The sequence below is a fragment of the Lissotriton helveticus genome (assembly GCF_964261635.1).
Source record: "Lissotriton helveticus chromosome 1_1 unlocalized genomic scaffold, aLisHel1.1 SUPER_1_unloc_84, whole genome shotgun sequence".
NCBI classification, from domain to species: Eukaryota; Metazoa; Chordata; class Amphibia; order Caudata; family Salamandridae; genus Lissotriton; species Lissotriton helveticus.
Window position 1 is genome coordinate 410030 of NW_027611730.1, and position 14815 is coordinate 424844.

Consider the following 14815-nt stretch of genomic DNA (forward strand, 5'->3'; position numbering starts at 1 on the left):
GAAAGTGTCCAGTCAGCTTGACATCAAGAGAGGGGTGTGTCAAGGGTGCATGTTAGCATCCTTTCTTTTTAACCTATATATTAATTCCTTAGAGAGGCCCTCTTGGCCACAAATGCGGATTGTCCCCAGGTAGGCAAGCGTAGCCTGCCAGTCCTCTATACGTGAACGACGCAGTCCTCTTTGCGAGGACAGCTAGGTGCCTACAACTTCTTCTGAATTCCTTTGCCCTTTTTATGAAGGACTTGGACCTTTGGTTTAATCATTCCAAGTCGTTTATTATGCAAGTAGGACCTCGTAAAGCTAAGCAGCTCACTTTTAAATTCGGACTTTCGCAATACCGAAGACCAATGTTTTCTCCTATTTGGGAGTTGTGTTTGACAATTCCTTGAGTTGGTGCCCTTTGCTTACTTGGAAGAAAGGGGATATAGTGAAAGCTTTTGCAGCTGTTTTTAACTTTGCCAGCAGAGTGGGAGGGAAGCCAATAGCGGATCTTTTGAAGATATATGAAGCCAAATATATTTCAAAGGTTATACATGCGAGTGAGGTATGGGGCCACATTGGGGTAGGGGCAGTGCAAAGTGCTGAAAACTCTTTCCTGCGATGGGCCTTTTCTGTCCCACAAAGCACCCCGTTTTATGTCGTGCACGGAGAGTTGGGGATGCCTTTCCTCTCAGATGTACTGGCTTTCCGTCCCCTGGCATTGCGGCTTAGTATTTGGGCTAATTAAGAAAATACACTTAGCAAAGATGTCCTATGGGAATGCCTTTCACTTGCCCTTGTCTCAAGCATCTGATGGCTCCAGTATATAAGAGTTGGCCTCTCCAGGGTAGGTAGGAACTATTTGCTAACCCTGAGAGCATATGTAAGAGGGACCTTGCTCTGGTCAAAGAGTGTTTTTTAAGAATGAGCTGCTGTGATAGAGAGGGAAATGAGCTGTGTAAGCCTAGTGTGCGTAAGTACATTGTGTTAAAAACTGTACCAACCAATGAACCTTATCTTCTAGGGATTAAAAGCATCCATGATTGTTTTCTATTGACCCAGTTTCGGCTCAACCTCTTCCATTACCTCTTGGCACACCCTTGCGGCTCCCACAGAGGCCTTGTACCTCATTCCCTGTGGCTGCAAAGGTGAGTCTCCTCAGGACATGATGCACTTTTTTAATGTTTTGTAGTTTTTATGCTGTCCCTAGAAAGTTATTTATTATTCCCATTCTCAAAAAAGAGGGTTTTAGGATGGCGAGACCAGCTCTTATCTTTTAACAACTGCTCTCTAATGACACTGTTTTTGCATACGCTTAACTTTTTACGGGTTGCTGTTAGACTCCGGTCAAGCTGTACTGTAATTCATGAATTTTTATCTTGTGCTCTGATTAACTTAGACATATTATATTTGTCAATCTGTAACTTGGAAGATGTTTTTCTTTTATAAAACCGAATAAAGTTTGTTGATAATAATCACTAGGGGATTCATTTACAGGGTAGCATGGTATCACTCAAAATAACTCCAGGAGTCACAGTCCACACAATTTACATGCTTTGTTCCCCCTACTTCCAACCTTACATGTACCCCTAATCACCTGCCCAAACCTCACCCTGCCTATACAATAAAAATGCTGCAGTTGTAAATACATACAATACATATCAACAACCATTTATTGTGTTTAAAACATTTTATTGAATAATAAAACCTAATAAACATAAGCTGATTATTAAAGCAAAACAAAACATCAGTTGCCATAAACCTAAGAGACAAAAGTAGTACATAAAAAACAACATACTGTAACACAGCAAAGTTATGTAGAACACAATTCCTAATTTCGGGCAATCTTTAAAGTTCAACAATAGAAACGTTCATAAAGAACATGAAAGGAAACAAAGAAGGTGGGATACAGTGATTTCATTAATGTAATGCTTCCTACATATAGAAAAACAAATACTAATTATTTTCCTTAAGCAATAAAGTCCTTACATTAAAAAACTAAGAGAAATATATTGAACAATGAACATTTCATATGTAATTAGAATTCAATTGAAATATTCTAACCTCCTCCGCATTATTTGACTCCCTGAATGCTTTCTGGAAAGGAACCACCTCATGGGGCTCAAAATCACATCTTTTCCAACAATAGGATTCAAATGATAAACTTGCATTTCAATTCAATTTATTGATTTAGGCATTTTGGAGATCAACAATTTTAAATATACACAAAATCCATACACTTTTGTAAAATTGTCACCTAAACTTGAATTCAATCACATTTTTGATTAACACTTCCCATTCCAGAAAGCATTACAAGACCACTTTTTGTTCTCTTCCCAATTAGTGATAATGTTTTGATTGGCAACAACAATAAATATGTTTAGAATTTTACCTCCGAAAGCAAACACATGCCATTTCTGAACCATGGTGCACAATAAAATGTAGGCACAGAAGGGCATCTTTTGGGGTAGCATTCATTTGGTTTGACAAGGCTTGAAACTAGAATTCCTGAACTTTGGACATTTAAACGTCATATTTTAAAAGAGTTCAAATAGACCCAGCACGAGCTCCGCGGAAAATAGAAGATGAGTGAATTGTACTTAGAGAAAATGTGTTGATAAGTAGTCTATTGATGGAACATACAGTGGTAAGGCAATGCTTGTGGATCTAATATATTCAGATTTTAACTCCACAGTTTGTTCAATAATTGACTAAGCATAATACTTGAAGGTCCATCTCTCAGATCAGTTCTATTACAGTTGTATTTGCAATAATACTAAAAGAGATCAATGAAAAATAGATTTGAAAAGTCATGGGTGGAATTGGTCCTTGGTCTTAATCTAGATTATTGTCTGCAATAGAAACCAGTACAAACAGATCAAATCTAAAAGCATTGAATATGTTTATTATAGTGGTTTAGGGTAAACCAAGAAGACACACATTGTTCCTGAAACTCAGAAAATGTATCTAAAGATTATGATTACATCCTATTTTATGTCCAGAGACTGCTTTAGCTGCTTTCCTGTTTAAGTGACAACATTTGCAAATATATTTAATAAAACATTAAAGCTGGATGTCAGTAATTCTGTCTTTAATTATTGTGTAAGAGTTATGTGTGATGGTTATTATTTGAGCTGAAGCAACACTAACACTAAATAGGTACATGCACCGGTTATCATTGAACTAACATTATTAGAAAACTTAATTTGAGGGAATTGAGAAAAATGAGCAATAACCACTGGTTCATTAATGCACACGGTTACAATTCAGAATTTGGAAGGGGAATGTTAATAGTTTTCATTCTGAACATTTAATACAACGTTAAGGTATATATTGAGCTTTGAAACTATATTTGGGCTGAAAAACAGTAACAAGAGTTAGTAACCCAAGGGGACATTTGTGAATCTGAAAGTAAAATGGGGTGCATTAAAAAATCTCTTCATTTAAAAGCAATCACAGACAAAGTAGTGTGCTGACTCTACAAGTAACCACTTTTTACCAAATGGATTATTAGTACATGAACCTCAATATTTCCTATATTGCTGCAATGTAGTCTAATATTTTTGTAATGTTGTGTAAATATTTGTTCCTGTTATTTCCCATTTCAATATTGTCAAGAAATGTACCTATTCTTTTCGTCAAACATATTGAAATATCTTTATCACAATTTTTGGGGCGTTCTAAAAAGTGTTTTTCACTCTAACTTGAAGTTTCCTAAGAAAAATACTGATGCGCAGTCCTGGTTTCTCCTAGATCATTTAGCTTTCTCACTAAAACCAAGCACAATATTGATTTGAGAGCGGTGGTTATTGTAGTCATACGCACTGGGGTTAGTTCAGAAAAGACCAATATAGAACTTCCTTAATCTTTAGAAATAATACTTGCAAAAGTTTATGTTCAATAATTTCAGATAATTTACTGATAAAGATATCAGATAAAGATCCCCTAATTTCTTATACCTTGTGGTATCACAAATCTGCTAGAATTAACAGGCTTCTCTTCTAGATAAATCCAGGTATGAGAAGTTATTAAATGCGATTATCAACTTTCTGTTATTTTAACACATATTATCAGTGTACAGAGTAATTTCCCTACATAGATCACAACATTTCATGCAATGGTCTGTGCTTGAACGTAGAGTGAAGGGGTAAAAATGTATTCCTACCACAATCAAGAAACCCTTGGGTCTCTGAGGATTACTGTTGCAAATGAAGAGCTAGGTAAGATGCAATATCCCTTTAAAAGGATGATTTCCCTCACCCACCATAGTTGGCATGCTTCCTTATTGGGAATCTCCTTGCACCATGAAACAACCCCCTCACTGAGAGGATGGAGTTCAGGCATATTTTGTTATACAGAAAGGTATACTAAATACCACAATAATGAGCTCAGGGTAGTGTGGGCAGCAGAGTGAAAGTTAAAACTTGCTAAAGGGTATGTGGTTTCCATTATTTGTACGCACCTGGGCCAGGATTAACAACAGGACACTGTGGGAGAAATATATATGCACTGTTAGAGTCAATAATCTTCTAATCATTCGACCACTGTCCCTGCTGTGAGGATCTGCAAGCGCTCCTAGACCTTCGGGTGATTTATGTGCTATATAAATGCATTTACAATTACAATTACAATAAGAGGTCAACATGTTTCAGCCTATTCCCTCCAAAGAGGTATTTGTGGCATTCTTCAGGACTTAATCAAAAGTTCTGCTGCTCAATGTACTCAATCAATAACAAGCCTTGTCATAGTCAATAGGTCATGCCTTTGGGACCTTATAAGTGTTTAGCCATGCAGATCCAATTAACAATGTGAAATAATTTCTATAAAAAAGAAAAGAAGACTATAAACTAAGCTATTTACAACAAGGGGTGGTGAGGGACAGAGTCTCTGAATTAAGCAGAAAGCTCTCACCCAGTCAAGAGATCAGGGCTAGATCCAACACCGTTTTTTAGCTCACTGCACCATCCCAGTTTCAGAACCTGGCTGTATGCAAATTAGTCTGTTCCTGTCCCAGTGCATGATGGGAACAGGGCAAACCAAACTACAAAAGCCAATTCTTACACTGGGAAGGAAACAAGCTCCCGGGGACCGGTTTCTGGCATTACAGCCGTCTTCGGCCCGGTTTGCTTGAATCCTGATGGTGCAATGAGCAAGGGTCTCACATCTGAGAATACCCTTCCACGCTTAGGGTGGACAAAAATATTTACAACAAGGGGTGGTGAGGGACAGAGTCTCTGAATTAAGCAGAAAGCTCTCACCCAGTCAAGAGATCAGGGCTAGATCCAACACCGTTTTTTAGCTCACTGCCCCATCCCAGCTCAGAACCTGGCTGTATGCAAATTAGTCTGTTCCTGTCCCAGTGCATCATGGGAACAGGGCAGACTAAACTACCAAGCCAATTCTTTACCAGAAAGGAGACAAGCTACCGGGGACCGGTTTCTGGCATTTCAGCCTCTTCGGCCCGGCTTGCTTGAATCCTGATGGAGCAGTGAGAAAGGGACTCATGTCTGAGCATACCCTGCCACACCTATAGTGGCCAAAATCGATTTACAAAAGGGGGGTGGAGCTTGTTTCCTTCCCAGTGTAAGAATTGGCTTTTGTAGTTTGGTTTGCCCTGTTCCCATCATGCACTGGGACAGGAACAGACTAATTTGCATACAGCCAGGTTCTGAAACTGGGATGGTGCAGTGAGCTAAAAAACGGTGTTGGATCTAGCCCTGATCTCTTGACTGGGTGAGAGCTTTCTGCTTAATTCAGAGACTCTGTCCCTCACCACCCCTTGTTGTAAATATTTTTGTCCACCCTAAGCGTGGAAGGGTATTCTCAGATGTGAGACCCTTGCTCATTGCACCATCAGGATTCAAGCAAACCGGGCCGAAGACGGCTGTAATGCCAGAAACCGGTCCCCGGGAGCTTGTTTCCTTCCCAGTGTAAGAATTGGCTTTTGTAGTTTGGTTTGCCCTGTTCCCATCATGCACTGGGACAGGAACAGACTAATTTGCATACAGCCAGGTTCTGAAACTGGGATGGTGCAGTGAGCTAAAAAACGGTGTTGGATCTAGCCCTGATCTCTTGACTGGGTGAGAGCTTTCTGCTTAATTCAGAGACTCTGTCCCTCACCACCCCTTGTTGTAAATATTTTTGTCCACCCTAAGCGTGGAAGGGTATTCTCAGATGTGAGACCCTTGCTCATTGCACCATCAGGATTCAAGCAAACCGGGCCGAAGACGGCTGTAATGCCAGAAACCGGTCCCCGGGAGCTTGTTTCCTTCCCAGTGTAAGAATTGGCTTTTGTAGTTTGGTTTGCCCTGTTCCCATCATGCACTGGGACAGGAACAGACTAATTTGCATACAGCCAGGTTCTGAAACTGGGATGGTGCAGTGAGCTAAAAAACGGTGTTGGATCTAGCCCTGATCTCTTGACTGGGTGAGAGCTTTCTGCTTAATTCAGAGACTCTGTCCCTCACCACCCCTTGTTGTAAATATTTTTGTCCACCCTAAGCGTGGAAGGGTATTCTCAGATGTGAGACCCTTGCTCATTGCACCATCAGGATTCAAGCAAACCGGGCCGAAGACGGCTGTAATGCCAGAAACCGGTCCCCGGGAGCTTGTTTCCTTCCCAGTGTAAGAATTGGCTTTTGTAGTTTGGTTTGCCCTGTTCCCATCATGCACTGGGACAGGAACAGACTAATTTGCATACAGCCAGGTTCTGAAACTGGGATGGTGCAGTGAGCTAAAAAACGGTGTTGGATCTAGCCCTGATCTCTTGACTGGGTGAGAGCTTTCTGCTTAATTCAGAGACTCTGTCCCTCACCACCCCTTGTTGTAAATATTTTTGTCCACCCTAAGCGTGGAAGGGTATTCTCAGATGTGAGACCCTTGCTCATTGCACCATCAGGATTCAAGCAAACCGGGCCGAAGACGGCTGTAATGCCAGAAACCGGTCCCCGGGAGCTTGTTTCCTTCCCAGTGTAAGAATTGGCTTTAGTAGTTTGGTTTGCCCTGTTCCCATCATGCACTGGGACAGGAACAGACTAATTTGCATACAGCCAGGTTCTGAAACTGGGATGGTGCAGTGAGCTAAAAAACGGTGTTGGATCTAGCCCTGATCTCTTGACTGGGTGAGAGCTTTCTGCTTAATTCAGAGACTCTGTCCCTCACCACCCCTTGTTGTAAATATTTTTGTCCACCCTAAGCGTGGAAGGGTATTCTCAGATGTGAGACCCTTGCTCATTGCACCATCAGGATTCAAGCAAACCGGGCCGAAGACGGCTGTAATGCCAGAAACCGGTCCCCGGGAGCTTGTTTCCTTCCCAGTGTAAGAATTGCGTTCAGTGAACCTGTTAAGTGTTGAACTACCAGAGATATGCCCTGATGTTCCAGCCATGTCCAAAGGCGAACAGCCTCTTGACATACGGTCCACGACCCCACCCTGCCCTGTTTGTTGCAGTACCACATGGCGGTGGTGTTGTTCGTGAACACCTGCAACACTCTTCCTTTGACAGAAAGAAGGAATGCCTTCAGTGCAAGATGAATCGCCCGGAGCTCCAGAGGGTTGATGTGGTGCCTGGACTCCGCCAGAGACCAGAGGTCTTTGATCTCTACCATTCCCATATGGCTGCCCCAACCCAGGAGTGACGCATCCGTCACTACTGTGAACTCAGGTTGGAGAAGGTAGAGGGATCTGCTGTTTACCCAATCCTAGTTCGTGAACCACCACTGCAACTGACTTGCAGTCCCCTCCGTAATCTGAATGTCATCGGAAATATTCCCCTGGTGCTGCGCCCACTGAAACTTCAGGTCCCAATGCAGAGCACGTATATGCCATCTGGCATGATGCACCAGCAGGATGCAGGAGGCCATGAGGCCCAGCAGTCTCAGGGTCATTCTCACCGAACACCGGGATGGAGGCTGAAACATCGGTATCATAGCCCCAATATACTGGACTTGCAGCTAGGGAGGATAGACCCAAAACTGTGTTGTGTCCAGAACGGCTCAGATGAAAAGGAGCTTATCGGATGGAATCAGGTGCAACTTCAGCACGTTAACTGAGAACCCCTGCAAATGCAGGAAGTCCGTCGTAGTCTGGAGGTGGGAGCCTTCTACAGCCAGTCGTCGAGATAGGGGAAGACTGGAACCCCTGATCTGCGCAGATGAGCTGCGACCACCGCCATCACTTTCGTGAACACCCGGGGGAGGGGGTGGCTGGTAAGGTCAAAGGGAAGCGTGGTAAACTGAAAATGCGGGTGGCCTACCGTGAACCATAGGTAATGCCGGTGGGCAGGCAAGACGGGGATGTGAAAGTAAGTGTCCTGCAAGTCCAACGCTACCATCAAATCTCCAGGGTCGAAGGCAGATAAGACCTGAGCCAAGATTAACAACTTGATGTCCCTGAGAACTAAGCTAGGATGCAGGCCTTTGTCCTTCTTGGGTACCAAGAAGTAGTGGGAGTAGCAACCCCGACCTACTTCTGGCACAGGGACGCGTTTGACAAAGAGATCCATAACTTCCTGGAAGAGAAGGGCCAAATGATCCTCCGACATGGGATGAAATCACCACAAATTGCATGACCCTTACGCACTCCGCTGCTTGCGGAACTCCGCGTAGACCGCCAGAGTTTTTATGTCACTTTGCGGAGTTCCTCACTGAGGAACTCCGCATAGGCTTAATCTTATCATGAAAAAATAGATATCAGTCATATGTTGAGAAACAAGGGTGAGTAGAAACCTTTTGGGTGGAGTAAAATTTAAGACATTATTATGGTGATTTTTTGGGCAATTAGTTGATTTTTGCAAGCACTAACACTTCTCTGTGTAAAGTAAAGACCTTGAGAGTTTTGTAACTTTCAGATACTCAAATTGTGGATTCTGTTGCAATGAAAAATATTTCCAGGCCTGAAATTTCTTTGGAGGTTGCAGGCGGGCAGCCCAAGTTATCCTGCAAGAGTTTCTTGATGAATTCTATTGCAACTACAATATGTGCTCTCTCATGTAAAGTCAGGTTGTTAGAAGCTTTTCTGCAACTCAAGATACGCCTTACTTTTCACCTGGTGTGGATGCATTTCTCATGTTTAGTGATATCTCCTTTCTGAGTATAACGTTTCTGGCTTTCCCCTCCTGTATATGGCTTTAGTCCAGTGTGAATTCTCTCATGTGAAATGACATTGTATTCAAGACTAAACCGTATCTGACATTCAGAACACACATAAGGCTTTTTTCCCCCGTGTGAGTTCGCTCATGTCAAGTGAGAAGTAATTTGTACCCAAAACATTGCTTGCATTTCAAGCACTCATAAGGTTTTTCCCCAGAGTGAGATCGCTCATAAAGCATAACACTGTCTTTCAGATTCAACCTTTTATGGCATAAGGATTTTCTCTAGTGTGGAGTTTCTCATGGTGAAATAGCGTTTTTATCTGCAGCTTTTCTGACATTCAGAGCACTCATAAGGTTTTTCATCAGTATGGAGTCGCTTATGGTTAGTGAGGCTGTGCCTATCAAATAGGAATTTCTAGCATTCACAGAAATTGGTAATGTTTTTCCCCTGTGTGCGTCTGCTCATGTAGAGTGAGATTGAGTTTAAAATGTATGCTTTTCTGGCATTCGGAGAACTGATTATTTTGATGGTGTGTTTTCTTATGGCGCTTGTAACCATCTCTACCTCTGAATCTTTTCTGACATTTAGATCACTGATAATTTTTTTTCTCGAGTGTGGATTTTCACATGATCAGTGAGAGTAGATTTTTGTATGAAACATTTTTGGCATTCGGAGCACTGATAAGGTTTTTCCCCAGTGTGGATTCTTATATGCTTAGTGAGACTGTCTTTTACACTGAAACATATCTGGCATTCGGAGCACTGATAAGGTTTTTCCCCAGTGTGGATTTTTATATGCTTAGTGAGATTGCTTTTTTGACTGAAACATTTGTGGCATTCAGAGCACTGATAAGGTTTTTCCCCAGTGTGGATTCTTATATGCTGAGTGAGATCCCTTTTTTGCCTGACACATACCTGGCATTCAGAGCACCGATAAGGTTTTTCCCCAGTGTGGATTTTTATATGCTCAGTGAGATTGCTTTTTTGACGGAAACATTTGTGGCATTCAGAGCACTGATAAGGTTTTTCCCCAGTGTGGGTTCTTATATGCTGAGCGAGACTGCTTTTTTCACTGAAACATTTGTCGCATTCAGTGCACTGATAACGTTTTACCCAAGTGTGGGTCCTTGAATGTTTAGTGAGTCTTTTTTTGTCACTGAAACATTTCTGGCATTCAGAGCATTGATAAGGTTTTTCCCCAGTGTGGAATCTCACATGTGCAGTTAGAAGTGATTTAAGTTTGAAATCTTTTGGGCATTCGGAGCACTGATAAGGTTTTTCCCCAGTGTGGGTTCTTATATGCAACGTGAGATGTCTTTTTTCATTGAAACATTTCTGGCATTCAGAGCACTGATAAGGTTTTTCCCCAGTGTGGAATCTCACATGTGCAGTTAGAAGTGATTTAAGTTTGAAATGTTTTGGGCATTCAGAGCACTGATAATGTTTTCCCACAGAGTGGGTTAATGCATGTTGATATAGACTCGCTTTGACTCTAAAGCTTTTCTGGCATTCAGAGCACTGAAAAGGTTTTTCCCCAGTGTGGATTCTCATATGCTCAGTGAGATAAGATTTATGCCTGAAACTTTTTTGGCATACTTTGCACGGAGAGTGTTTTCCCCCAGTGTGGATTTTCATATGTTCAGTGAGATAAGATTTACGCCTGAAACTTTTTTGGCATACTTTGCACTGAGAGTGGTTTTCCCCTGTGTGCATTCTGTCAAATTCTGTGAGATAAGATTTATGGCTGCATCTTTTTGGGCACAGGTAACTTTTTTCCCTAACTTCGGTTATTTAGCCTCGATTTTAGAGTCGGGTTTGTTTAGATAATGTTCAGCACTTATCTCTAAAAGAAATTGTGTGTAATCTTCTCAACACTTGAATTGAGCAAAAAACGTCGGGAAGCAGTCCTGTAACACCTGTTGAAATCTTTCTAACAGATAATAGTCTTTAGGTAATAGCCTCTCCGGCAGCAACTTAATTTGTGACTGAAGTTTTTCTCAAATCTATTTCTATAGGTTCTTAGCAATGCAGTAGTAAGGTTTTAGTCTGATATTTAATGATTAAACTGATAAGTACCTTTTTGCACTGGTGTAATGGCAGTAACTGAGGGCGTTAGAACGTGCAGAGTACTATTGTGGATCATTAGTCGGAGAACATCAGTTCCTTCTACCCTTTCTATGTTTGGGGTAAGTTTAAGGTTTGTAGTTCTGAGGATGAGGATATATTTACATTAGATATAGCGCAACAGTGCTCCTTTAATCCATTTTTATATTTAACAGTTTTACATATCACTCCTGCACAACAGATAATGTTGAGGCGATTTACATAGAACTACAGAACAGTACACAATAAAAAGGAAACAATCTGAGATGGTCATTAACACAATAAAGTGGTGAATTTTTAAGGTTTTCGCAAGAAAGAGCAGAGCGGGTGAAGGTGTTTTATATCCCGAGGCAGATAGTCTCAAACTTGCGTAACTGGTTAAAAACGGTTGTTGAACAAAGGTGATTTTCCAATCTTTTGGTTGTTAACGTGTCAGCTTCGGAGTCTTCTTTCAGCGTCTTTTCTTTGATGGTATCCAGAAGAAACCTTTAGTTGTAACTTTCTTTTATGTAGTGTGTGCTTCCTCTCTAGAATTACATGATGCTTTAGATGAACGTTATTCTGTCATGCTGAGGCAATTTGTCTTTCTGATAATATTTCAGATGAGGATGCTGAAGCGGTCTTTCTACATTATTTCTGATGCTGTGTGCACAGATATGGCTTTGCTCTGGGTTAATGAAATGCAAAATTAAAGACTTCACTTACAGGTATAGTACTTTCCTCGCCACACTTAGATTTTTGGAAATTGTTTAAACGTAGAATGCTGGATGTCCTTCAGTTTTTCAAAATAATCCTTCTTATGGCACTGACATTCAGTTGCTTAGTGCTAAATCTTGCTTTCTTCGTCCGTAATTTCAATCACCTATAGTATTAAAATTAAATAGTTAATGTACATTTCCAAAAATATAATTTACAAGCCAAATCAATGCAGAATTTTTAATATGCTGAGCTGTTTTTCAGACAGAGCGCAGAATGGTAGCATGAGAGTACTTGGATGTAGGAGTGAGGTTTTGTAGAATTTTCAACATTTTATTAAGTTCACAAAGGATACATGTACCCTATGGAGTTGCAACATAGAATCCCAAAGGCAGATTTGAAAGTCATATGGACTGGCACCAAACAGATATTAAAAAACTATATACTATTAATTAATTTGTAATGCAGATTTCTGGGAAGGGAATGACTCCTCCACGGACAACAGGCGTTTTCCCCTGCCCTGAGTTACCACCTACTTGTATCTGGTTTCCTGACTTTTGAGTTTTGGCCTCTGCCTCAAGCAAATCTATTGTGTGCTGCGAGGACTATGCCTAAACCAGGGGTCTCCAACCTTTTGCGTAGTCAGAGCTACTTCTGGCCAGTGAAAATCGTCGTGAGCTACTGAACCCAAAGCAACTCGCGCATTTTTCCGAGAGACCCCCGCACGCCCAGTTTCATTGACTTTAAGCCTAATTTCATCAGAGCCCATACTGTGCATTTCTGCGCTCCGTTTCACTCGTTTTTTGTGCCTTTCTGCCCTCTGTTTCACTCGTTTTCCCCTTGTTTTTTGTGGTTTCTGCTCTCTGTTTCACTCGTTTTCCCCTTGTTTTTTGTGCCCTTCTGCCCTCTGTTTCACTCGTTTTTTGTGCCCTTCTGCCCTGTTTCACTCGTTTTTTGTGCCTTTCTGCCCTCTGTTCCCTCGTTTTTTGTGCCCTTCTGCCCTCTGTTTCCCTCGTTTTTTGTGCCTTTCTGCCCTCGGTTCCACCCGTTTTCCCCTTGTTTTTGTGCCCTTCTGCCCTCTGTTTCACTTGTTTTCCCCTTTTTTTGTGCCCTTCTGCCCTCTGTTTCCCTCGTTTTTTGTGCCTTTCTGCCCTCTGTTCCACCCGTTTTCCCCTTGTTTTTGTGCCCTTCTGCCCTCTGTTTCACTCGTTCACCCCTTGTTTTTCGTGCCCTTATGCCCTGTTTCCCTTGTTTTCTGTGGCCTTCTGCTCTGTGTTTCACTCTTTTCCCCCTTGTTTTGTGCCCTTCTGCCCTGTTTCCCTCATTTTTCTTGCCCTTCTGCCTCTGTTTCCCTCATTTTTTGTGGCCTTCTGCCCTCTGTTTCACTCGTTTTTTGTGCATTTCTGCCCTGTTTCCCTCGTTTTTTGTGGCCTTCTGTCTTCTGTTGCACACGTTTTCCCCTTGTTTTCTGTGCCCTTCTGCCTTCTGTTTCCCTCTTTTTATGTGACCTTCTGCCCTGTTTCACTCGTTTTCCACTTCTTTTTCGTGCCCTTCTGCCCTCTGTTTCCCTCGTTTTTCGTGCCCTTCTGCCCTGTTTTCCTTGTTTTTTGTGGCCTTCTGCTCTCTGTTTCACTCGTTTTCCCCTTGTTTTTTGTGCCCTTCTGCCCTCTGTTTCCCTCATTTTTTGTGGCCATATGCCCTGTTTCACTCGTTTTCCCCTTGTCTTTCGTGCCTTTCTGCCCTCTGTTTCCCTTGTATTTTGTGGCCTTCTGCTCTGAGGTTCCGTGACGATCGTAAGTGGTGTTTTCGACTCGCACGAATATGGTCGAGTCTGGTATCTATGAACCGCAAATGACGAGTTTAGTGGGTGTGCGCAGTTTCGCTGTGCTAACCTGAACCGTTCGTTTGTTTCGTGGGTTTCTGTCTGTACCCACGGGTTCCATCTTAGATACGGCATCCATTTTGTCTCTTGCCCTCAAGTAGCAGCGAACGGACGCTGTCCGCTTCGCGACCCTGGGATTCCCAAGACTCTTGCGGAAGACACATTTCCTTTGAAAGTGTCTTTATGACGAGGGGGATGATACTGTAAGGCAGATGGCCCCGCTCGAGGCTCATCTTGCCGTGCCGGACTATTGTCTCAGCCGTGCATCTCATTAGGCACGTCCCTTTGATGCCTGTAGCTCGTGTTTCCCGATACCACCCCTTTTACACCCTTTCCGATCTCCCCACTGTTCCTGCCTTCCTCTGCACCTGTCTCTGTTCCTTCTTCGATCTGTTTACTGCCGATTAGAATATACTAATGGTGGGAAGATGGGTTTTTACAGTTGGGAACCACCAAATGTTTCTGTACTTATGTTCCGGACCTTGAATACATCAAAGCGACCCCTCTCGGGGATAATTATGGGAACCAAGTTGTAAACCTTTGTGTACCATGTTAACCTATGAGAGAAATGTGTATAAAAAGGAGCGATCCACAGTAGCAAATTGAATCAGATCCCGCGAACATACCGACTGTGTACTTCACGTGACTTCTGTGTTCCCTGCAGTAAATAAACCCCGAATCTTTGACGCCGAAGGAAGTGTCCAGTGTCTCTGTCATTTGTACGCCGGAACAGGTTACCCACGAAGGTTTCAGGTGTTGTCCCCTGGCACCGCTGGGTCTTAAATAACCCAGTCCTTCAGTTGGCGCCCAACGTGGGGCTGCATCAGTGGTACCGGTCCAAGCCCGACGATCGTGAGGAACTTCGTGTGAAATCTCCGAGGGAAGGTGCACCCCGCTTCATCGATCCTGTTGTCGAAATAAGTGGCCCGACGACTTTTCCCGCAAAGATTCCCGCCTCCTGACGGCTGCGACGGACTGCTGCCCTGACTGTAGACCTGTTTTGGCGCCTGGCGTAGACCTTGGTACAGCGAGACGATTGACGGGCCTTCCTGGTGACGCCATC

At 42.6% G+C, this 14815-nt stretch overlaps 2 protein-coding genes across 3 annotated transcripts in view; both read right to left on the minus strand.

Annotated features, from left to right (window-relative positions):
- The window catches only part of LOC144806550 (uncharacterized), a 365216-nt gene that overhangs the window by 117240 nt on the left and 233161 nt on the right, over positions 1 to 14815 (minus strand). The gene's annotated exons all lie outside the window — the stretch shown is intronic.
- LOC144806545 (uncharacterized) lies at positions 2820 to 13813 on the minus strand. Its single transcript, XM_078672884.1, has 3 exons — positions 13763 to 13813; positions 9807 to 10505; positions 2820 to 2831 (listed from the first exon to the last, which is right to left on the minus strand). Exons 1-3 carry the CDS (start codon positions 13811 to 13813, stop codon positions 2820 to 2822), a joined length of 762 nt encoding a protein of 253 aa, XP_078529010.1.